At 41.4% G+C, this 26,716-nt stretch overlaps 1 protein-coding gene across 6 annotated transcripts in view; it reads right to left on the minus strand.

Moving 5' to 3' along the window:
• The window catches only part of thsd7ba (thrombospondin, type I, domain containing 7Ba), a 166,676-nt gene that overhangs the window by 75,495 nt on the left and 64,465 nt on the right, over positions 1–26,716 (minus strand). For all 6 annotated transcript variants that reach the window (XM_072718076.1, XM_072718079.1, XM_072718077.1 and 3 more), the window contains 4 exons: positions 8,181–9,036; positions 3,010–3,258; positions 2,243–2,412; positions 475–630 (listed from right to left, as the gene is read on the minus strand). In XM_072718076.1, the coding sequence (XP_072574177.1) occupies positions 475–630; positions 2,243–2,412; positions 3,010–3,258; positions 8,181–9,036 (1,431 nt within the window). The remainder of the gene's footprint in view (positions 1–474; positions 631–2,242; positions 2,413–3,009; positions 3,259–8,180; positions 9,037–26,716) is intronic.

A 26,716-nucleotide genomic window follows, 5' to 3' on the forward strand; every position in this document is an offset into this window, starting at 1 on the left:
CCCTGTTAGCCTTATTGCCTGTCGGAAAAAGAAAATAAAACACTAACAGAAATAATACTGATTAAAATTAAATTTCAGAGGAACTGAAGAAACCTCTGGTCCAATTTTGATTGCGAGGAGACAATAAATTACAGCAGGGCACTTCCACGGCTGAAAACCCGTCCCAAAGTCATGGTCACAGGGGACGCCACTGAGTCACCGACAATCTCCCTACGTCACGATGCTACATCTACTTCCATCTCTCCTCCTGTCTGCGCATGGCCAAGCAGGCAGGCGGACGGCGCCATGTTTGGAAACGCTGGACTAATTTGGCAGCACAGAGACATGTACAGTGACTGATAATGTGAGACCTTAGTTTGCTCCTTTTTTCTCAAAGAAACAGTAAATACCTAAGACCGATATGCCTCATTTTTGATATAATACTCAACATACTGTATGACGCTTTTGTTTTTTGTTTTTTTCTTGCCCATGTACCTTTCCTCCCCTGAGGTTCCAAGCAATTGTCATGCAGACACGGCCCCCAGGCGGACCACGGTGACAGCAGGCACTCTTCCGGACAGGGGATGGAGCAGTGCTGAACAGCAGTGGGGAGAGGCCCAGAACAGAGCCGTCCAATCACAGGCCGCGACACTGGAGGTAAACAGGAGGACACAAAACTGTTCACTCACAAGCATTGATGCTAGGGGTTCACAGGGTGAGGGCATCAAAAACACAAACAGTTGTGCATCCACTGACAGGACATGGTTTTGACCATTTACAGGCTGTGATACTAAGAGGACATTCTCAGCACACATTGTTGACCATTCACATGCTTGGACACTAAAAAGACATTGGCAGCACAGTTTGGCCATTCACTGGCCACGATACTGTTAGGACATTCTCATAATACATTACTGACCATTCACTGGCCACGATACTGTTAGGACATTCTCATAATACATTACTGACCATTCACTGGCCACGATACTGTTAGGACATTCTCATAATACATTACTGACCATTCACTGGCCACGATACTGTTAGGACATTCTTATAATACATTACTGACCATTCACTGGCCACGATACTGTTAGGACATTCTCATAATACATTACTGACCATTCACAGACCACGATACCAAGAGGACATTCTCAGACTCAGAACACATTGTTGACCATTCACAGACTATGACACTGAGGGTTGTTGCTGGATTCAAAGCAATTGCAATTAGAATACCAAAAATTGCTATGTGGACCTCTGTACAAAGAAAAATGTATTGTGATATGTATGTATATATATTTTTTTTTACTTTTTATGCAATTTATTACATACTGCAAAAATAGACACAGAAACAAAATTGAGAATGTGTGGCAGGTCCAGAAACACTCTGGTCCAGGAAACATGTCAGTAGAGCAGTGTTTCCCAATCCAGTCCTCGGGGACCCACAGCCGGTCCGTGTTTTTGCTCCCTCCTAGCTCCCTGCCAGACAGTTCACATTTTCAGTCTACCAGGAGCTGGGAGGGAGCAAAAACGTGGACCGGCTGTGAGTCCTTGGGGACTGGAGTGGGAAATACTGCAATAGAGGAATCCATTACCGGATCACTGGCTCTGATCTCTATGCATTAAACATAAGCCAGGTAAGCCAAGTCCAAAACAAACATCATTGCTGCCTTCCAGTGATCCAAATCCCAGAAAGGTATTGATTGTAAAGACCTTCATTAATATTCCACACTTCCGCAGCTTGTTTGCATCGCTTCGTTTTATTTATTTTTTTGCTTTATGCCACTGGCTTTGGTGGACGACCGTGTCTTTGAAGGGGCCACAGTGCCGATGAACCTCTGGGTCAAACCATGTGAGGAGTCAGACTCATTAAAGCATGATCAGGGACAATTGAGACAAATGGGGAAAATCGAGGTTTAAATTAGATCGATGATTGCATTGCATCACTTCAATACATTACAAGTTATTGATCCTGAACCTGATCTAGTTAACCTTTTTTTCGCTGGCTTACCTAAGAGGTTGTTACTTTATAGTGAAAAAAGAATTAGCATGTAAGTATGTAATCTCCCCTCCATCCATCTATCCACCATACACAGCAGTGGGGCACACAGACACATCCATTTACAGCCTTATCCGCTGCAGAGTCGCCCCCCCCGGGGGGAGGATCCACCCTGGACGATGCTTAAGTCCTTCACAGCTCTCACAGGTAAATGCAGACACACAGACGCACACAGAAGGCAGGTTTTTTTCCCTTAATATTTACCTTCTTTTCTGTTGTGTGGGGCAGTGCTATCAGAAAGCTGCACGCAGTGTATTTCTCTGGTTTGGATCCCACCCCCACAGAAGAAGCTCAGGTTGCCATGACGCTGATCCTGCGGGCTGAGCAGGGGGGGCACCTGGCAGTCGGCCCAGTCCGTGGTCCTCCAGACGTACCTGGGGGAAACACAATGAGCTTTCCCAATTCTCACAGCCATTAGGGAAGCGGAATCGGATAATGACAGACAAGGAAAACAGAAGGACGGGGTCAGCGGCCCTCCGCTTTTTGGAAGCGGCCGCCGATGACAGACAAGGGACAACTGGACTAACGGACTATGGAGTACCGTGCCAACAATTAACGACAGCTTATTTGGAATCAAACAGTCTTCAGAGGTTCTTCGCCAGCATTCTCTCCAGCACTCGAGCAGAGAGCACGTGCAAACCAGACTAAAATGTGCTTGTACACCTTTAAAAATTTTATCGTTATCACTTTTTGCAGTTCCAAGGAATGCTCAGTAATGAAAATGCAGCAACTATGAAAAATGTGTGGCATAAAGCAATTGAATGGAGGTTTTAATAAGACAACAGTAATTTATAAAACAATTTTCCTTAATCATGTGGATGCTTGAATGCATTTAACCGAGCCTTATGGAAATAATAGCCCGTTTTCTCTCCTGCAGAGCAGCACAGCTTATTTGCACATTATTATCATGAGAGGAGAGAGAGAATTAACACCGTGTGTCATGATGAGCCAATCAGGAAGGAGATACATACATGGGACAACTAGGGAGGGAGTCGCCAAAGATGTTGCAGGCCTCTTTTCCTTCAAGAAAGGGACATTCCACTCCCCGGCCAATCGGGGGCCGCGTAACATAGCGGGTCCTTGTGCGGTATCCTGGGGACAGGTCTATAGCCCGACAGGTCTTTGAACATGGACTCCACGGTGACCAATCAGATGTCTCACAGTCTCTGGGCATCACACAGGACTGATGTGTTATAGGAGAAGCGTCTTGGACACATAGGCTGTGGATTGAGGGGTGATAAGATATTTTAGCATAAATTCATATAACTGACATACGTTTTAAAAGCATACCTTTGATCTTTGTGATGCATAATATTAAACAGGCATTAAATAAACAGACAACAAACAGGAATTGTTCCTAAAATACTGATTGGCCAAGTTTTGTTATATGACATCAGTAGGTCAAACTGGAAAGGTTTTAGTACTATATTTGTTTGGGATACCTGTCATTTTGGGGAAAAAACATTTACAGAGTAAATCAGTCCATCACCGTTATGGAAGCAACAAATGTATAGTGGAGTAGTGCAGGTCTACATCATTTCCCTTGGACGGCTGAAAGAGGAAGGTCTGCCCTGTATCTAACTCAGTCTAACCGTATGAGTCTCTTGGTGAAGGTCTTAAAAAAAATAAATGCGACTGGATATTAAAACACACCCATAAAAGGAGTTATTTTCACATTGACAAAATATGTATCGATACAGACGTTCTTGTCAGACTAACAATCTTTTATAACTATAACATCAATGTTTATGAGCAGCTGGAGAATTTTTCCAGCTCCTTCCGAAATTCACAGCCAACGGAGAGCTCCCTCTTAACCTCCCTTCAGCAAGAAGGGAAACCTCTTCATAATAAAATACACATTTTGTAAATGCTTTTATTTAATGACTCTCATGACCCTCTAAAGGGCAGATGTTTTATCAAAACTGTAAATATGAGTCTTATATAAAATACTTCACTACATTTTAACAATTTAATTAGGGATGCAGAACAGCGCGTGTGTGAGACGTTTATTTCTCTGTCATCTTACTTGTTAATTAGACTGTAATTAGAGAAACTGAATACAGTTCTACTCAGGTGGGAAATAGATATTCAAGACAATTACATAACAATGAGTCTTCAATTGTACTATTTAAAAGAGAATGTTTATTACACAATTTAAATGATGTCTTTAACGTTTGGGTCACGATATACTTTATGTATCTGGACCAGGTGCCATGTATGGAAGCAATTCAGATTCAGGGGTCACAGACGATAAGGGCCCTGGAACATGGCTATTTGTAATAGCGATGCTCTATTTATCCCTGTAGGGAAACTGGGTATATTTTGCATATCCCATCCTGGCCCATGTCTGTGGGTGGGAACCCAGGCTGAACATTTTTCCTGGGAGCCTACAGTAGCTTTAGCCCTGGTTGCCGGTACTCAGGTAGAATTTTTATCTGGTGTGGTTGTCCAGGCTACGTGAGCAGAGAGAATTAATGTCACAGCAGAAACTGAGACCATGAAATGCTGATGGTGGCGTTCACTGCCAATGGTAATGAAACAGTCGGGGACAATAACTCATTCCTCCTGGATACCGCCACCCTCTCATAGTCGATGGAACTTTCGGCAGAAAGTTCCAGGATTCTGGCAAGTTTCTAGTTCTGATGATGCATCTGCACAATCAACCATAGTAACAACCACACTGAAAGTCGACAGTGTGCATTTCCTATACTAACACCTAACAATGAATATTAATCAGGGGCGATTCCAGGATGTTTTGAAGGAGGGGAGGGGGGAGCATTAGAGGGGCCATAATTCATACAGAGGGGCTGACCGGTCTGGGGGCCAATCATCTTCTAGCTGTGGCCCCGCCCTTGTATATACCGCTGATATCCATTAGAGTTTTGCTGTGAGTAAAGCCTATCCGATGATGTACAGGGCACAAAGCAGATAATTACAATTACTTTAATAATAATAATTCACTGATGCGGTTTATTTATGCAGTGTCGAAACTGTGATATACTATTGGTGTTCAGCTCTACTTTAAGACACCCGCTTATCAGGGTCACTGGGGGAGGGACTCAGGACTATCCCAGGAAGCAATGCACAGATAATTATAAAACCCGTATTTTTACGATATTAAATCATTCAATCATGTTGAGTTCTACTTTAAGACACCCTTATCAAAATATATTAGCAATAAACATCTAATCTTTAAATATACCAGTGCACTTGGGGAAATGACTACATTATGATTCAATTTGAGATAATACCTAAAATTGGTTGAAAAAGTCTAAATTATAAGAAAATTATTGAGTTTCTCCCATCTTAACCTTGTGTATTTGTGGGCCCCCACCAAACTGGTAAAACTGACCCCTCCTACTGAGCTGGATTATTTTTATACATTGAAACACTCCAGAAAGAACTAGATTTAATCAGATTTATGAGGCGGAGCTGATAAGCAGAGACCCTTTTTTATTAAAAATGTGACCAACACTTCAGCAATAGACAATTTTTCTTTATGTAGGTATTTAGCAGTTTTTTCACCATCAAATGAATCTTTATCATAGTTTGTGGATTAAGGTTCCGGTGGATTAAGGTTCCGGTGTTATGTTAACATTGTGAGAGTAAAGTGTTTCTATGCAGAAAAATAACAAAATGTTAAAGTGCAGCCCTTAACAGTGTGTTGTGTGTTTCTGTCCATCCAGGAAAAGCTCTTTCACAGTCATGGTGTAGCACAAGGAGGCCAGGCCTTTCCACACCCAGACTGATTGGCCATTGATTCCATGTGACACATGTAACGGATCTACGAGTCGTGGTTAAAAACAACTGTATCAGTCCCTTTTTGTGGGAGGAAAAAAAAAAATTACTCCCAGCCAGCCTCACACAACGGTAGTGCAGGTCTCAGCACCCAGCTTGTGTGCATCATTGGCAAGGTGGCGATTAAGATTCACCCATTTCACAGGATGTAAAAATCTCCTGCAATGACTAGCAGGTGCATAACGAAGACCTCATGAAAGCACAGAGTTCAAAGTTTACTTACAGATGTGGACAAATTTGTTGGTACCCATCCACAAATAAACACAACTATCTCTGAAATAACTTGAAACTGACAATCGTTTAATGGCATCTCTTATTTATTCCAAATCTAACACAAATCAGATTTTGCTTTTGATTATTGATTCAGCTAAATATTTAATATAATCAAACAAATGAAAATGGCACGGACAAAAAAGATGGTACCCTCAATTTAATATTTTGTAGCTCCACCTTTTGCAGGAATCACTGGCAACAAGCGATCTCTGTACTTCACAATGAGACGTCTGCACTTGCCAAAAGGTAGTTTGGCCCACTCTTCCTGAGCAAACTGCTCAAGCTGTCTCAAGTTTGAAGGGTGGCGTCTCCGCACTGAAATTGTCAGATCTTTCCATTGATGTTCAATAGAATTAAGATCTGGGCTCATGGAGGGCCATTGAAGAATAGTCCAATGATTTTTTTCTTCAGCCATTCTTCAGGGCTTCTAGCTGTATGTTTTGGGTCATCATCCTGTTGGAGGACCTGTGACTGAGGCTGAGCTTTCTGAGACTGGACAGTATGTTTCGCTCCGGGATGCCTTGGTAGTCTTCATTGTGTCCTGCACAGATTCAAGGTTCCCGGTGCCAGATGCAGCAAAGCAGCCCCAAAACAAAACTGAGCCCCCTCCATGTTTCACAGTAGGTATGGGGTTCTATTCTTTTAAAGCCTCATTTTTCCTTCTGTAAACATAGAGCTGATGTGACTGGCCAAAAAACTTCCAGTTTTGTCTTATCAGTCCAAAGGACATTCTCCCAGAAACCTTGGGGCTTGTCAACTTGCATTTTGGCGAATTCCACTCTGTCTTTTTTATGTTTTTCTGTCATTAGTGGAGCCCTCCTGGGTCTTCTTCCATGGAGCCATTGTTCAAAATGTGACGGATGGTGCGATCAGAAAGTCATGTATCTTGGCCTTGGAGCTCAGCTTGAATGGTTTTGGATGGTTTCCTTGGCTCTTTTTCTACCATCCACACTGTCCTTCTGATCAACCTGGGGTTGCATTTCCTCTTGTGTCCACATCCTGGGAGGCTGGTTACCATCCCATGGACCTTATACTTTATAACAATATTGGCAACTGTGGTCACAGGAACATGAAGCCGCTTTGATATGCTCTTATAACCTTTACCTTTAACATTGTTGTCTATAATCTTCTTTCTGAGCTGCTCAGACAGCTTTTCCTTTGCTTTCTCTGGTCCATGTTCAGTGTGATGCACACAATGATACCAAACAATACAGTAGCATGTTCTTTCCCTTTAAATAGGCTGAATGGCTGGTGAAAAGCTTGAAGGCACCTGTGATACTAATTAAGGTTAAACACTTGGTTTGAAACATGACTATAATACAAGGATAAATATTCTATTTAGGGGTACCAACAAATCTGCCCATACTATTTAGCACATCTGTAAAACAAACAATAAATCATTTCTTTTCACAATTTTATTGGTTTACTCTATCACATACTAAAGGCATACAGGTGTACATTTGACAATTGGCTTTCACTTTTCAGGAGAAATGAAGCATTGTTTCAATGAGCTGTAAGGGTAGAAACAAATTTGTCCACGTCTGTGTATACATTTTACATACAATATACAATACTGAGCAAAAGTCTATTTGCTCAGAGAAAAACACGATTTGACATTAGGACATGTGCAGATTAACAATAACACAATAAAAACTATCAAGTATTTCTTCTGTTCTCCAAAAAGTTGATATCTTGCCGGACGGCTAGAAGAACAGCTTCAGGTCCTAAACCCCTCCTCAGGAGCACCCCAGCCATTCCATGTGTTTGTTAAATTTCACCACCAGCTCATTTAAATATTAAAAAAATCTGATGACATATTGACTAACCATATAAGGCGTGCTAGTGCTTGACTGAAAAAATACATGGCTGAATTGGACCATTGTTGCAAATACTTGGGGTGACCTTAGGTTTGACAAGCTGACACAGTTTGACAGACATAATATCATAGTTTTACACCAGTATGAAGATTAGTTAAACATCATTTTCTTTGAATGCCTAAGACTTTTGCTCAGTGTGGTTACCACTACCTTTATTTTCTTAATCATGATTGGCTAAATATTTGTGGGCTTACCTCAGCATGACATTTTTCCCGTCGTTCCTCACGCAGCGAACCTGCCGTATCTGGTACCCGATTTCGATGTCCCAGTCCTTGGGGTTGTGATGATGAGGGTGAGGATGATGATGATGGTGCTGGTGCAGATGATGGCCAGCACTACGGACGTTGCGCTGGACTGAATTTCCCTCTGAGGAATCGGTGCCGAGATCTGCTGTGGTTCTCCCCATCCATGGCTCTTTCTGGGGAGGAAGCCGGCACTGGCTCCAGTGCCCAACTTTCAGACTGTACTGGTATTCTGTCTCTCCGCTGGGGCAGGGTGGCGTATTATTGCAGGTTCTGGTCTGGGTGAGGTTGGGGCAGCTGGCGCCGCCATATTCGGGGGCAGCCAGGACTGCCCGAGTCCGGTACTGGAGGCCGACTCCGCAGGTCCTGCTGCAGTCGGACCAGGCGGAGAATTCGGACACCACACAGTCAAAGGGACAGGGGATGAGACAGGCTTGCTCTAGCGTTGGCTTCTGGGAAAAGGACTCGCAGACGCGATCTGCCACCGCGCTGCGGTTGGACTTGCGCACGCACTGGACGCTGCGCCGTTGGACACCATACTGCGCTGTGACGCACGACGCCGGCCGTAACCTCTGCTCACCCACAGGTGGGGGCGTCAGTGAGCAGGTGGCCCAGTCGGACACCTCCCACTCGAAGAGGTCACGGTGCCAGTCGCATACCTTGAAGCAACGCCTCTGGGCTTCAGGCCGGTCCCCAGGCCAGCAGTTGGAGTGGTGCGTGGTCCATCCCTCGGCATGAACGCACCACACGGTCCTGGTCTGAAACCCCCCGGGGCCACACTCCTCCCCCACGCATTTGCCCCACTGCCCTGAAGAGGGAGACAAAAAAAGAAAAACACTGCCCTCAGTATCTCACACTGTTCCTCTCAACTGGCAACCAAATACATAAGAAAACAAATCCCAAGATGGCACAGCTAGAGCCACACCTGCTCCGACTGGATTGTAGTTTTACTTAGTCTTAAAGCATTTTGCTACACAGATGTACAGTGTATGTTTGTATGTGTGATAATTAAAACTTGAAATCCCACAAAGCTTCAAACAGATACATGCTGCCCTGCTTTTAAATGAAAATAATTTCAAATGAAACCAAGATTTGTATGATGTGTATTTTAAAACAGAGAGAAGATTCTGGCTAGCAACATCGTCAGAGAGTACCTTCTGTTTCGTGGAGCCAAATGGTTTGTTGGCCTCTTTTCACTATTACAGCTACGTAAAACAATCTAAAAGTTTAGCAGGTACAGGGTACTTGGACGCCTGAGAGGAAAGTCTGAGTCACCGCAATCAGAAGCCGTGCCGATCACATGACTTTAGGCTGACTGCAGCGTACTGGCGAAGCACTGTACAGACGGACAAAATGTCCCGATGAGCAAGGGCTAAGTTCACATGGATCAGGTGAAAGAGGAAGTTGTGGACCTGAGTGATGTCAAGCGATCGCCAAACCAGAACCAGGACAGGAAGAAGAAAACCGTAAATCAGAGACCAAATGAAAAAGCAGAACCAGAACAAACCTGAATCACGGAACAAAAACAGAGGAGTAAGACATCAAACACCTAGAAAAAAGATAGATCAAGACCAAACCTTGACTACTGAGTAGGAAAAACCAAACCTCAGGACTGAGCAAAGGGCCATTGACCAGAATAACCTTAAATACATTGATTACATAAAGTCTGGGTGATTATGCATCAAGATCGACAACGGCAGGTGGCTGGTGAACTGAATTATGGACTGGAAGTGGCAGGGATGAAAGGAAAGAATTGGACCAAAACTGTAGGAAGGTTTAACAAAAACATGGGAGTGACAAAAATATTTCTGGAGTTATTTCAGGCACAAGGAAAAGCACAGAAGAAACACAAATGCTGCTGGGTAACTGAAGGGGTCACAACAAGGTATTTAGTCAAGCATCTCCTCCGGCTAAGAGGCAAACCAAAACAAAGCAGAGAAGCCTGCTAAAGAGCCACAGGTGAAGGCAGTGAGCATCACCTGACTCACCCCTTCCCTAGCATGTAAATGCCGCCCCCCACCCCAGAGGTCACTCAGGCATTCATATCTCAATATTATCTTGTGACTAGCAGCTTGCTGGCATTTTAAATATTATTATAACTCAAAGCCATTCAACTGCAACCTCACAGTCTGCTGATACAATCTGCACGACAAACAAACTGTGCTTAAAACAACCCTAGATGCATTTTTACAGCAATTTAAGTGTTACTTTTCCCATGCATCCAGCATATTGTGCAGGTGACTTAGGCCGTATATATATATATATTTTTTTTTTCCTCCAAAGTAAAAATGTAGGCAGAATGCAACACAAACAGTAGATAACAGAAAGCCATAAGTGTAACTCAAAGATGCACGCAGATTATGCACCGAGTACGCAGAGTACTGTATGCACCTGTCGCCGAAACGATCCAGACAGAGGCGGCAGCTCAGCACTGAGGCTCCCTCTGCACGTTCAAGAGCAGTGTTTGGCATGCAGTTAACGTGCAGGCGTATGAAAGTGTGAGAGCTACGAAACTCACTCTGGGTGCTATTAAAATAAACACCAATAAGAGTGACAGCATAGTCCAAGCTACTGAAAAACTGAAGTAACTGGAATCTATACCAAGTGTGGAAATGACTTAATCACACTGCCTTCAGTGAGAAACACATGATGAATTATAACATTTTTAGACTTCATTAATTCTACCTATTCTTGAAATAGCTTGAAATTCTGGAAGAATGTTTGGGAGAACAGGACTGCTTTATTCTTACAGAAGCTATGCTCTGTCACACACTCTGGAGTAAGCTTGCACAATTATTACGAACAATTTCCGAAATGTTAAGGATTAGGGCAAAAGACAGGGAACACTCTAGAAGGGATTGCAGGGGTCATTGCACACTCGCCCCTCCCATGGGCAACTGAGATACGCTAGTTAATATAATTGTTTGTCTGCGCAATTTGTGAGGGAACTTACAGAACACGAGGAGAAGATGCAAACTCCCAACACACACAGCAGGGACAGGATTCAACCCACCACCTAGATTACGCAGTACTGACAGGGCTGCCAGCATGTGCTGTGAAACCACTGTAGGTTATCCGAAATGCAGCAGCAGGTCAGGTATTCAATCAGCCAAAACACTCTCATGTTCCACCTCTCATCTACCTCCATTGGCTCCCTGCAGGTGCTCACATCAAGTTCACGTCCTCAGTGCTGGCTTTTGTGGCTGCTAATGGAACGGTCCCTACCTCCATCTCACCCTCTGCGGTCAGCAAATGAACGTCGCCTGGTGATTCCTGCACCACATGAAAACAAGTCTCACACCAGATGTCTCTCAGACGTGGCTCCTAACTACATCCGCTCCATCACGACGAAGAAACATCTCTTCAGGGAACACCTAAACAAACCTCATCCTGCTGCTGATCCTCGCTGGTTCTCTGTCTTTGTTGACTGTTCTTTCGAAATGGTTTCACTTGGCTCTACTGGAGGTGTCAATCATGTTATTCTTCCTCTTTGTTAATAGATTCCCCTGGTGTTATTTGAATAGCTTTAAGGTAGGCGCCCAAGGTCAAGATGACTTTCAAAGTAATGTCAAAGAAGGACAACATCATTCAGTATCAATCTTACATAAGACGGCCCCAGAACACTACTCTTTCAGGAGTCTGAGTGACTTGTGGCTGTTTGGAACATGACAACGCAGCAGACAACAGCTCAAACAACCGTAAAGAAAACATGTCACCCAAGGTAATCTGCTGGTGTTGTCTTTGTGAACGCGCTGTAAGGAAACATTGTTGTGCTGGTAATTTGGAAGCAGCTTGCCTTACAGTATGTCTCAAAGGCTGGGGCATTCAAAGGCAATTTCACACGACAACGGCACAGTCTGTCTGTGGGGCAACTGAAAGATCTGGCTCCAACAGCACACCTATAGCCCGTTGATAGCCCCCAAACAGCTACGACCTCTTCCTCTCTCTTACAATCCCTAACTTGAATTTACTGCCCCAGCTGACACGGCAGTCTGCTCTGGAACCCAATCTTGCGACTGCACCGCCCACTGGGCCCTTCTGCCCGCCCCCCACCTCCCTCCGACAGGCCCACCACGAAACTGCCGAGCAGATGTCACACGAACACAGACCTCCGCTGTCTCCCGCCCCTGGCTCCTGTCAAATGATGGATCGCAGCCCCTGCTGCCTCCCACTCTCTCCCCACCCTTCTCTTCCCCTCCCATTTCTCCCCTCTAATTTCACACCAACCCTGATACTGAGAGAACCTAAGTATTTATCCTTGTTTCCCATCACCCACAAGGTATCTGCCACCACTTTCCACTTAAACAAGGCCTATTGCAGACTGTTCCCGGTCCACCACATACCTGACGACTGCATTGGAGGCTACAAAACCAACTTAGACAGCCAGTCCCAGGCCACCGATCCCCTCTCACCAGTTGGCTCTTCTGCCCTCATCATGGCTGGATTGGGACTAAATTTCAGCAGGGCGGGGGTGGATCCCCATAGTTAATTTTCCCGGCCCACATACTCATCAGCCCACTGAGAAATTGCCCGATACGCCAGATGGCCAGTTCAGCCACAGCCCTTACCCTCCCAACCGAAGTCTCTTTTTCACAAAAGCTGGCAGTCATTTGGCCACATCCCTCTAATCGTTCATTTCACTTTCTCTGCACCTCTGCTGCCTTTCTGCAGCTCCATCCATCCTCTCCTTAGTGGGACCAGCATTTATCTCACACTGAACCCATCTACTTAGCACAAACCTGAAGCTTCCTCCCCAGTCAATCAGAAAAAACCTTCATCGCTGGCTCTCTGGTTTATTTAATCTATAGATTACTTCCATTCTCTATCATACTTACCATTCCATCTCCCCTTGCTACACTCAAACTAAAGCAAGACCTAGATTAAAATCAGAGCTAAAGTCAGGGAATCCTTCTGCCTTCATCCTTCTTTTCAATCTTGCTTTCCAGCTAAGGAGTATTTTAATAGTAAAATTTACTTAGTTGCTAAGGAAGCCTTCCCAAAATCCATCTATGCACACATAAGATAAGTATGTCTACTCAATAACTACTCTTGGTTGCAACAGCATGGGTGGTTTGGGGCCCTGTGTCTGTGGCGTGTGTATGGTCACCGCATGTTTTGTGAGCTCTCTCTGGGTATTCAGGGCCCCTTGTCTAAAATCCTGCAGTTAGGCTTACTGGTACTGTATGTCTAAATTGCCCGTAGAGTATGATTGTGTGTGGGTGTATGTGCCCAGTGATTGACTGCCTTCCATTTCAGGGTTTACACCAGCCTTGTGCCTTATGATGGGACAGACTGTTTTAGCAGGAAATTTCCCCCCTAAAAAAGACACCTTGCCATGTTAATGATTTCTTAGAGTAGTGCAACAGTGGTCTGGCAAACTTAGAGTGCGCTCTGTCTCAGCACATAGTGTCTCTAAAACTGAGTTATTATTGTCACTGTTACCTCTCTTCAAGCTGAGGAACAGTATATGCAATCCAAACCTAATTATCTGCATCATAAACTCATAATTACAGACACTGTACGTGCCCAGAAAAAGATAGCTGTTTTGATTATGCTCTTCCTTACATTAGCATCATTTTATTTCAAATCCACCTGACCATTATGACTCACTTTTGTGGTATTGTTATCTCTATGTGCTGAAACTTCAGGTTCGACTCCCCTGATGAGACTTCAAAGATGACATTTGATGCATAAAATTTTATGGTGATGTCACAAAAAAACTAACAGAACAAATAGCATCTAATTGTACCTCAGGTAATGTTTAAATATCACCCATTTAATTCACCCAACAGAGAAAAATCTCACGCATATCTTAATACGTTTTTTTCTTTTCCATAGACGCTGTGCATGAAAGTTTAGTATATAGATGGAGACCTCGATCTTACATAAACACGGCTCTCTCGATGCAGCTGCAAGTCTGCATGCATAATTACCAGATTAATATATGCCGAAGCTCATTAGATTTTCATCACAGTCAATCCATCTTTCAGAGTATTAGCTAATTTTATCCAGGTGTTTGTTTCCGAAGCCATGAGAAATACTGATGGCTAATGGGTAATGAGTAAATAACCACCTTAATATATTATATATTTATTTAACAAAACAGCAAAATTATGCATCAGAAATTACTAAGGTGCCAAACACATAGTTTCCTACGTGACAGTTAAAAATATACAGTATATGCATGTATGTATCCCATGAGGATATGAAGCACAGCTTACATTAGTGAAATTCAGCATGTCAAGCTGTCTGGGAGCAGCAATGACAATAGTCACAGAAGGCTCTTTTTTTACACATCCGTAAGCCTGAGGTACACATCGACCCAGCCGTGTGAAAGCCTTAAATACCCACCGGCAGGCTCTATGGAATGCAAAGTTCAGTGGCAGCGTCCTTCACATTGTTGTGTCATTATGGGCTCCCAATATATAGAAAATGAGTGCAGAATAAGTTATATGGGAAAACTGTCAAATATCAAATATTAAAGGCACAATAATAAAGCAATTATGTCCTCCATTGAAAAAAAGTCTTGAATGCTTTAAATTAGCTATTGCACATGAAACCACAAATACACTGGGTAGATATTTAAGTTCCGCAAAGAAACCACTAAAACATTGACTGCCTTGATTAAGTAAGTTGAATTTCTTACAAAAAAGGTATTTTGAGGAAGTTCTGTGCAGCTGTCAAACTGGTGATACTAATTCTTTTTTACGAACTTGTATTTCACTTGACGTCAGAACTGAAAATTTGACTATAAGTAAGTTTTCACATATTGCACCTTTGACCAGCTGTGATTATTTGCAAGAACCAAGGCTATTGTGACTCCATGGCATATCTTGCGGTTTTTTCAAAATCATGCCTTTTATAATAAATTTTGTATTTAGTCGGCATTCCGGCCGTGTTTTATTGGAAAAACGCCATTTACAAAAGGCAGCAGAGGAACCACTGCATATAATTTTTAAGCCTATCTGAACAATGCATTCACAGTAGTATATATAAAGCATTATTAATAAATGCTTTGTTTAAAACCTTCTTAATAGGATTACAGTTCTACAAAGTGAGGGCACTCGCTGTGCTCCCGCAGTGACGATATGTTATTGTTCTGGAATTAATTGATTATGCATGAAATAATTTTCCTGAGAACTGAGTGGTGCTGCCGCACACTTTCCTACTTAGCCCTGTGCTCTCTCTGCACCGAAAGCCCCAGAGATGCATGCACGAACTGCAGGGAAGTGGAAACCTCAGTGGCAGGCATCTAATCACCATTTACGCAACAAAATCGAGGAGTGCTTTTTAAAAAATGTAAGCATGTTTCCCGCATGGATTGTGAGACGGGGTGGTTATTATAAATGGGACGGCGATGGGGGAGAGCCAGATGAAGACACGATGGAACCACAAACGCACAAAGCCACTCTTTTGCCTGTAGTGTCATGCCCTCCACTCAATACCGCCATGATAATTTTATCCTTAAGCATGTCAATTGAAAAACGAATTTATTTTAACTAATATTTTTTCAGATCACTCACTCATTGTTTCGTGATCCCACTCTATAATAAGCTGGCCGACGCCTGAACTGCCACATTCTTTCCGGAGTACATAAACACAGACTAATTCAATTGGAACGGAAAAATACTCAGTAAACTGGAGCCTTTTATTTGTTGTTATGATGAGAAGCTGAGAACCCAGAGCCTCATTTACACAAGCCTTGTTTTACAGAAAACTTGAAACAGCATCTGCTTACTCGCCACCCCCCAGACTAGTGTTAACCATCCAACTGGTTAAATTTCAGATTCAGCTTCCACATCTCTGCCACACAATGTACACCATTCATTAGCACAATGGTATCAAGCCACGTGTGACGCATCCAACTCATGCTTAGTACCCCAGCAATACCCTGCATGAACAGTTTTCCAGGTTCCCAAAGCATTACAGTAAATGTTGTCATCCAATCCAAGGCCATCATCATCCAATAAAAAGAGTCCTCTTGGTAAGCAGGTGCCATACAGTAGAATGAATAAATAAATATAATGCATTCAAGTGTATTTTGTTTTTCAGCTCATATACTGTAACCACCACGCCTCTGCCAAAAATTTAAACAGCTGTTGCAATTCAGTTTAAGTACCTCACTCAAGAATACTACAGCAAGGCTCCTCATGGGAAAAGTAAACCCCCTTAATCACTACACTACCTTCTGCATGTTATTTAGTTTGGCACACAGACGATTTCCCAAGGAACGGCAGTGCAGAAATAGCTAAACTGTTGCTTTTACAGTTAATGAGACACTCTGCAAATTTAAATACCCACCTTGCTGTTCAAAGACCCACCTTGCTGTTCTACACAGACAGACCACTGAATTCAACCAGCAGAACATTGTGATTTATTATTATTTGTTTCTGTTTGGGCTTTCTGCTGTAGTATGCAAAGTGTTACAGTCAAATTAACATGTTGATGTTTTCATTCATAAATAAAGGTTTACTGTGTTAACTGTGAAGAAAAGTCACGTAATTACATATCATGTAGTCAGATTTAAAAGGCGTGGTTTCTCATTGGTGCGGCAACGCATGCTAATTAAACCAGCCATGACAACAGTGCCATTAACCAGTATTTGTCACAGCATGACTGACCTCACAACCACCCACCATCACGGTGTGGAGGTACATTGGAAATTGGTACGGTTTACTTGCCCTGCTTGCCAGGCCCTACAAGCCCATAATAATGTGTGAATCTCATTAAGTCTATCATGTCTTGTCTGCCCGATTTCTTAGCATGCAGAGACAGAGAGGTTATTGCTAATTGGATTATGAATGATTCAAACCCATAAATAGCAATCCTGTCGCTGGCCTTCAAAGGGAAGCACAAGCAAAGAAACTAATATAGTGGTAACTAATGGCCTTAATTCCTGAAGACTGTTGATGGTGAAGGCGCATGTGTTTCAAAGCTCTGAGTTAAAGGCTAAGGAAGCTTCAGTAACGAGGCCAGACCCTGGTTAACTAGCTCATTAAGATCAGTCCTCCCTAACACAGGAAGCAAGCTAAAGGTGAGAAAACAAGTACTTATTGTGCAGCTGTTTATTGTATTTCTTAAAGAATTATAACTCTGCAGTCATGTTTTAATGTTTTCCATTTAGTGAAAGCCATATTCTCTATATTCTATTTTTGAATTCTTTTTTCATGACATCACATATGCTGTATATAGGCCACATAATATTTACATCACACCATGTATACCACTGCACATTCATGAATGATTTATCGCACATGTATAAATTTACAGCTGTTCCAAACGCTTTGGCACTATTTTGCACTTTTCAGATTAGATGCCAAACTGTGTTTTGTTCTCTGAGTACTTGTACTTTCTACAATGACAAAGCTGGATCTAATCTAATGTAATCTAATTAAAGTATGCTGCATTTTCAGATTAAAAAAGAGATCCTTTCAGAAGATTAGATTTATTATTATCAGATTGTCACTTTTTATGATTAAATTTGTTACACAACCTTTAGATTTCAGACGTCTCCTGTAACCTGGGCACTCACTGTGCAACCAGGCCCAAAAAGAGAGAGAATTTTTTCTCCACCAAATTACTTATAGATGTCAGCCAGGTCCCCCACTGGATGTCACCTGCCGGGGTTAAATAGATTTGCTCTTTTCCGTCTGTCATCCCAGCATGACGCTCACTCTCCCCACACATTAATCTGGCATTTTCAACATCTTCATTGGCTCACAGGCAGAGGAGGTCAGTGAATACCTTCATTCTTGAAGAGAAATTAAGAAGCTGTTGTTTTTTAATATCTCCAAAATATCATTTGTATAAAAGGTATACTGTAATGCTGATTTGACAGCTGTACCTATCAATTATTTTTAATAATCTGTTATTTACTTTATCGTTTTATATCTTTATCAAAAATATTAGCCATGTTTGTGCTACCTTATCTCCATTTTGCGCCACAAATGTTACCACCCAGCAGTGTTTTGCTTGATGAGGCAAAGAATTATCCAACCAATTAAAGATTAGCTGAACTGACTGAATCTGGCTGGAATTCTGGGCCATTACTTATAGAATAACATGGTACCTCATCATCCAGAACTTTCAGTATCATCCGTCCCACACAGCACCTACCCCAACCCAGAGCGGCTTTGGGACAATTACCATTGACTGTAGAAAACGCTAAATCGATGGGGTAACAAAAGCCAGTTGTTGTTACTCTGGAATCCTTGCACAGCAGTAATAATAAAGGCTTGGCCACTATTCAAGCCCATGTATTACTCTTGCTTTTTCATTCACACAGCGTCATCCATGGCTTGGTCAGGTTTGCTGATGTGGACACACAATGTATCAAACAAGGCTGGTGTCCATAACACAAATGCTGATTACAAGGAATGTTGTAATCAGCAAAGGTGCTCAGGCAGAACAGGACACTGCCCACCAAGGTTAAACTCAGCTGATGGACACGACGATAGCTTCAACACACCGGCGCCAGCGCACAATACTCATCTGTACACACAGGGCCAACAAAGCCATCGGCAGCTATGGACGGACCTCTCACCTCAACGTTCATTAGAGAAATACAGATGTTCCAGTCTCCTCTCAGAGCTCTCCCTCCCAGATTAATGGAGGAGCCAGCTAGCAGGATGGATTGGGTGTCATGGACTCATCTCGTGCCAAATGGCCACCACTGCACTGTAAAGCCCGGCACCCTGACCATTATCAGTCAACTAGCACTGCCTGCTATCAGAACGTGCTATTGGGGAGGGAGCTTCAATCATATAGAAGCTGATAAGAACTAACAATCTGGCAGACAAATCTATTGGCAACAGGAAGGTACACTATTTTGATATTATTTGACTATTTATACATTTATACAACAGCAGTCAGATTTCAAATGCAAGACATAATCACTATAGATGGTGGTATCATTTTGTCTGTTGAATCCTGACTTCTGCCCAATTGTCATTGAACTTCTAATTCACACTTTTTTAAACCAAAATATTCTTTAACTCACACCTGCAGTACAGCTCGATAAAAATGATCACAATGGCACAACAGCAATTTATGGAATAATGTTTAAATATTTAAGCTTTTACAAGGTTTTACAGATATTTATATATCTAGATTAAAATAGGAATAACTTGGAAAAAGCATATTTTTTTTTTCCCCCAATACATATTTTGACAGCAATTTTAGCGAAACTGTGCGTATACTGGTAAGAACAAGTGAGGTGAGAAAAAATTAATATTTTAGATAAAAATTATAAATTGGAAAATGCTGGTGGAGTTTTAAAAAAGATTCCTCCATTCTGCAAGATCATTTAGGAAAGTACTTGTAGATTAGAAAAGCAAAAAAAAAATAAAAAATCATTAATATGGTAAGATAACCCCTTTTTAGCCACAGATTGAAGATTTATGTTGGTATATGAACATCTTTCCTATGAAGGACATTCATTATCATATAAAGTGTTTGCAGTAATTGTATATTTTAAATAAACAAACAATTTACAATAAAACATACAATGGGTAGCCCAGTGGCTTTTTTATGTGGAAATTTTTAAATGATGGAGTATGAATATATTTCAAACCAAAAGCAGCTGAATGCAAAGTTTTAACAACAAGACACAGTAATTTGTACCTGCTAGCAGTAACAGAGCTAATCACAATACCCCTTTGACCATCGTTCAAGTGATGAAAAGTAATTTCCAATTAATATGAAATTATCATTACCCTCTACTCAGAATTGCATTTCGTTTAAATCACTGAAGGTCGCAGAATGACAGCATAATACTGTTATGAGTTTTAAAAAGGCAGGTATTTAAATATTAGACAAGATACTAAACAAAAATCTCTGATGGGACATACAGAAGCATTTAAAAACTTTTAATTTCTATTTGGTTGGAAGTGAGAGGCTGTCATTTCCAACTTGACTCCAGTGCATGGCCAGTTGTACATCATAACACAAATTAATTACAAACACACGATGACAATCTACTGTGAGAACTGCCTTCTCCATTGATGGGAATTTGAATTCCACAGCCCTTGAATTGCTAATAAACTGGACGGATTATTATTCCAGCCTTGAGATGGTGCCACTGATGGCTTTTCATCTTGCCTGAGTAATTAATCAGGGAATCAGGTAAATGGGTCTTCTCAAAGCTCTACATTCACAGCGCCCTCTTCTACTGAGATAGCTCTCCCATGGGCTGGGAAGTCTGTTTCAAATGAGCCCAGAGCAATCGAAAGATCGAATGGCCTCGGAAAACACATAATACAATATATATCATTTCAAACGTGATTGTGTTTGTGTGTGTTGAGGCAGGTTGGTCACTGGGCATGATAAAATTCGATTTGGTTGATTGGGTTCATGGGAACAAACTGCTTTAAGTACAAAGGGATTGTACTTCCATTACGATCAATGAGCCGTTTTCCAACCCATATTCCTAGTTTATCCAATTTAGCATAATTAAAAGGGGTGGAGCTTGGTGAATGATTCCTGCGTGTAAGATGTTCGCATCAAGCTAATTGTATTAGCTAGAACTGATAAAGCGAATTAATAAACAAATTACTGCTGGGTTTAGATGTGCAGATCTGCACTTTTATTAACGTTAGGTTAGGCAAAAATGTTTCTGACACAGTAACAGCTAGATCACCATTGAGCTCAACAAAGTTTAACGAACAAAAACCATGTCTAAAGTCAGTGGCGTACTATTAAACTATATATAAGTGGCGGGTGCACAATGCTCGTTATTGACATATATATATATGCTCCAAGTGCAGTAATGGCCGGTATTTTATTTTATTTAAAGAGTTAAAGAATATTTTATTTTATTTTATTTACTATACGGTCACTATATACTCTTTTATAGAGTATACATCTGGTCTTTTCACGTAATCATAATGTTTAATGAAACACACAATATACGTATATTAAGTAAAGAACAAACCGTATCATTAAAAAACCTTTCAAGCTCATTATCAGAATTAAGCGCGAACTGTAATTGAAAGGACACTTGAATTGCTGAAAATGCATTTAGATAAGTCGCGTGGAACTACAATACAGCCTTCAGAAGGCCTCAGCATTCTTCGTGACATGTTGTATGTTGCATATCATGGCTATGCGTGATGATGTCTGTTGGACATAAATAAGGACACATTACAGGACTTTAGAAGGCGTGATGCTGAACTGCATGTGGCAATGCCAAGAAAGCAGTGCACGCCGGCAGCAACGCGGGCAAGGAGGGATCAGCTGGCAGAAGAGCATCTGTAGCCTGGTAAGGAATGTAAATTATGAGATGTAGAAAAATAACAGCCCAACTGCCTTTTATTTGAACATATTATAACACCTTAAAACTTTATGTTGTGTTTTGTCTGAACAACTTTTATTTATATATGCAGACCCAAAATTAAAATGAAAAACATACGAGCATAATTAAGTCCCCGTTCCCAGCATCTGCTCTCGTTCAGCAGCGAGTTTCTGTTTTCTCCGTCTTCTCACATCATTATACCGCTTTCGGCACTGCGCAGATGATCTGGTGATTTTATCACATGGCCAATATCAGACACAAAAACAAAAAAAGCGTTGAGTGAACACGATGCATATTTTTTTCCATAAATAACTAGCACAATTGAGACAATTTACTATATGAAGATATTCGCTATGGAGAGAATTTGTGTAGGTTTTTAATCTAAATAAGTCATTGGGCTCTGTTTTGACGATCTAACGCCAACCGCAAAGTAGTGGTGGGCGGATCGATCAAAGTATCGATAATATCGATAATAATGTTGGTATTGATATTGATCAATGCCAGTTTAATGTGATCGATACTTCAGTATTCAGTACATGTGTACAAAACTTTTATGCGAAGTATTTAAAAGCTTAAGCCTTCAATATTTAATTTAATGGTAAGTACTGTACAGTATATACTCTTACCAAAGCACCAAGATTCAGTTTAAAAAATAGACAAGAAAAGTGATGGAGCCCAGATGAAATTGCTAGTCCCCGGTCACAGGGCGCTCACTCATGTAAGGAACTGGCAATTTAAAGATACTAATTCATGTAATTCATCTAAAAATGGAAAATATCCAAACTCAATGCACACAGAACCGGAGTCAAGAATCCAGCTCACAGGCCTGGAAGTGTGAGACCCCAGGCTTAACCGTCAAGCCACTGTATTACCTACTCCGGCTAACCTCAAATGTAGAATTATAATATTTATGCTTCAATAAACTGCACTTTATCATTACCCCCCCCCCCCCCCACACCCATAAAAAAAGAAATGACAGCCTGTCACTATAACTTTTAGTTATGCTCGTAGCTCAGTGCCTGATTTGGGGAAAATGTGGAGAAAATGATCTAAAGCGCACATTCTGGTTTCCTTGGGGAGTTCCTTCATAACACGAACAGACTTTCCTCCAGCGAAACTCATTGGAATGCAATATCAGGTCTGATGTGGATGTTTTTCTTTAAAACAATACATCTGAAGAATCCTTTGCCTGCTGTGTCATATTCAAGCGTTTCAATAAAAACAACGATGTAAAAAAACAAGTTTAAATTGACAGGATGAGGAGAACGCTTTCTGAAAATTTAGCCAAAAATTGTCAGAGACATTTAAAATTAGACTGCAAAGGAACAACCTCTTCAAGAGGAACCTGTTCCCTTTCAAACGTACAAGACAGTAAATCTGTCAGACAATTTGTATTTTTTCATATGCAAAAATATGTATATTTGACCTGCAAGTTAGTACCAAAGGATTTAAAATGTTATTTTTACAACATCCTTACTGAGATTTTCATATTTCAAGGTTCAAGGAAACATGACACAGTAAAATTAATAACTGTATCTGCTGTTCAAGTCACATTAGTATCATTATAAACTTTAAAACTAAACATTAAAACCAGAAACTAAGTTTCAATAAAAATGAGATAAAACATGCTTCCAGTTTACATGAGGACAGTACAAAGTGTTAGATTTTCTGAACCATTTTCACAGGGGCAACTAAGAGCACCTCTCTCAGGCTAACTTGCAAGCTATATAACAGTCCATGCCTGTGTACTCAGTAGGAATTCTAAGGGTTGGACCAAAATAAGCAGAAAGAAGATATAGTCAAGTAAAGGAATTAAATTCGGCATTTAAAATGCTACATATCATAGAATTTCCTTTCCCGTTATTTTAGAATATTTAAAACTGTTACTAAAATTTTTTTTATACCTTTTATAAAAAGTACACCTATTTTTTTTAAATGGCTTTTTAAAATGCAATATTACAATTCACTGCTTTACTAAAGTGATTAATCAGAATGTATGTCAGCTTACTAAGGCAGACGTCAGGTTCTAATTAACACAAACTCCAAAAAGGTGACTATGATTTGGCACCCCTGCTATAGCAGTGAAACAGTCAACGTTAAGCGCTGTTGTGAAAGCACAGCACACCGCTACCGGATGACATGTGACCTGATACCTATCGCACCGCCTGTCCCCGGTTCACGGTGCTGGTGCACTGATACCCTGCTTCTATACTTCCTCTCTCTTTCGTTGATGGTTAACTTTGCTCTTGTCTGTCCTGCCTTCTTCCCTTGACGAGTGCAGAATGGAGAGAATTCCGGTTGCCTTGTCCATAGCTGCCCCGCTAAACTGATAGGCATTAGGCCACGATCACACACAAACACCAGACAAATCCCAGAAGACAGCCCTATTTCTGTACAACGGCTGACTGCTTTAGCCGTTCTACATCCCTTAACTGCTCAGGGAAGGTGGTGAAGGTCCAATAACGCCTCTTCCTCAGACTGTGGCAGACAGCGCAGCATGAATCACCCTGAGATATTTTGCACTCACACTGAAGTTTGTGCGTTTCCCTTCTGTGGTTCAAAGACATGCAGTTTGGCGTCTCTTTATTTTACTACACAGTCGACTATGAGCATCTTCACTCCCATTGCACATGTTTCTTACTTATTCTTTACTCATTCTTATATTGCATGATTTTGCCTTGTACTGCCTTGATTGCATCACACACAAGGTAGGGCGACGTGTGGCTCAGCAGATTAGGACCTGCATCTATTACTGGAAAGTAACTGGTTTGAATCCCAAGGACAGCAGACTGATGCCACTATTGTCCCTTATCGTCTGGCATAACAATCTGACCATGTTGCGGGGATCATGTGGCAATCAAACTGGAGACTGCCCATTGTGTGTCCTGGTGTGTGACAATAAGTGACTGAGGATGGATGGGCATCCTGTCCAGGCTGTTCTCCACTGTATTCCCTGTGTTTCCCCAGGCCCTCTGTGACTCTTCATTGAATATGTGGCTACAGAAAATGGATGCATGGACATATTGCTTGCATTACATTACCGGAAGACATTTAAAACAATACATAACATACTTTCTGACGTCAGATTCATCACATTTCAAGGAAACCTTCTATGAACCTCTAAGTTCCTTGCCCCTGTGTCACATCTCATAAGCTACTGATACTGCTCTCTTATACTAAAATCTCAATCCTGTTCTAAAATTAAAATCATATGCATAGCGGCTCACCTCTTAACCTCACTTACTTTGCTGAATATTACATGAAAACTAATTCTCTTGACCCTCCCCCCTTCAGAGGCAGACGACTCAGTTTGCATATGAGTGAAGTAAACAACAAAAAAAAACTAAATTCCCAAGACAGAAGTTACTCTGAAAATCTATATTTGGGAAAATGTGTAGAAATGGTCTAAAGCACACATTCTGGTTTCCTTGGGGAGTTTCCACAGGGATCAGGAACGTTGAAGGTGCCTGCAGAAGACCAGCCTTCATCTGTCATAAGAAGATCACCGACATCCCACTCTGGAAGGAAGCCACTTGGGCGGGAAGCCAATGACATCTTAGCAACTTCATGGAAAAATCATTCTGACCTTTCCATGCTCCCTGGGCTAAGTGTGCAATGACGATCGTGATCAAAATGATTGCAGACTTCAGAAGCCTTGCTTAAAAAGGAAGTATATATATATATATATCTCCAAATCACCCACCTCCATCGGTCTAATCATTAATCCAAAAAGAAGCAAGCAGCTAAGGAATCCAAAAGCATACCTCAGACCTCAGGTATTTGCAAAGAAATTGCTTTCCGGCTCTAAAATCTATTGAAGCATGTCGACGTTGGTAGAAATCTATTGATTTCAAAACACGAGTTCCATTGCTGAATGCATGTCTGTGGAATACATAACCGAGCAAACACTGTAATTGTATGGGACTGTAGTGCACCTTATACTAACCTTTGATTTTTCTTCTCATTTAAAGGAGTTCTCTTGGTTTGGAACAAAGTGCAGTACTATGACAGCTGTCTCTGAATTAAGTAAAGCAACAAATCAACAATGTAAATGGGTTGGGGTTTGCTCTGTCAAAGGGATGTTGCCATCAGCAGCAGAATGATACACTGATAAAGAGTTTAGATGAGGTTTCCTTCTTTAAAGAAACTTTTATTGATTTCACATTCTTGGGAATTATTGCCTGAGAGTGAACTCTACCAGTAGAAAGCTCTCATTTAATTTGTAACGAGTCTGGGGTAGGTTATTAAATAAACATGCAGACAATCTTGGGAGAATTTCTCAGTCTAAAACAGAGAAATATTAAATTACACCAGCAATTTCACATAAAACATGATGACAGAAAATGAACAAACCACACAAGACATTGTCTCAGATCTAACAGTTAAGAGCCTTACTGCGATGTCATTTGAGAGTTATAACTGACTCAGTTGTAAACAGCTACAAAGAGGACTAGACAACTGCAGTTGCACACCAATTCCTGTCTTTCTTTTAATCTCCGCACTGAAAAACATTACTTAAAGTCATCTTAGTTAATGCCTAGGGTGGAACTTGATCACCAATTTAGAGATTACCTTAAACTGTGGTCTACAAAGTTATTCAATTTCCCCAGAGTGCCAGTTCTTAATATATGCTGCAGTCAATCTATTACATGCATTTCTAGCAAGAAGGAAATAAAAATAAACAAAATATTTACATTTATTTAATTTTCAGCCAGTCCCAGGAGCAACTTTGGTTAAGGGCCTCGCTCAGGGGCCCAGGCTCAGGGGCCCAAAGGAAAACCTCCTATCTTCAGTCCTAACCCACTAAGCCACACAGTGCACCATTTCGGAGATGTTTTGGATATCAACATATCCATACCTACATAAATACCTTTTAATACTGTATTATTTCTTACAGCCTTATGATAATTCATGATGTCATTACAGGTGTATAAATGTTGCCAAAATCCAGCCCTACAGTATATTCAGTTTATAATTCCGCAAGGAAACAGATGCAAAGTCACTTTAAAAGTGTATTATGCATGTAAAGAGAGTCTGACTTCAGATAAATTACATGCTTCTACGGTATCTTTGCCCAAGATATCAGACTCATACTCAGGTCCAGACTGTGGAACAAGCTGTTCCCCCAAGACACCAGACCAGGGGCTTTGTGTGGGAATTTATAATCCCTGACTGCAGTAGGTTATCCCAGTGGAAC

This window comes from Paramormyrops kingsleyae, chromosome 1, assembly GCF_048594095.1.
Source record: "Paramormyrops kingsleyae isolate MSU_618 chromosome 1, PKINGS_0.4, whole genome shotgun sequence".
NCBI lineage: Eukaryota > Metazoa > Chordata > Actinopteri > Osteoglossiformes > Mormyridae > Paramormyrops > Paramormyrops kingsleyae.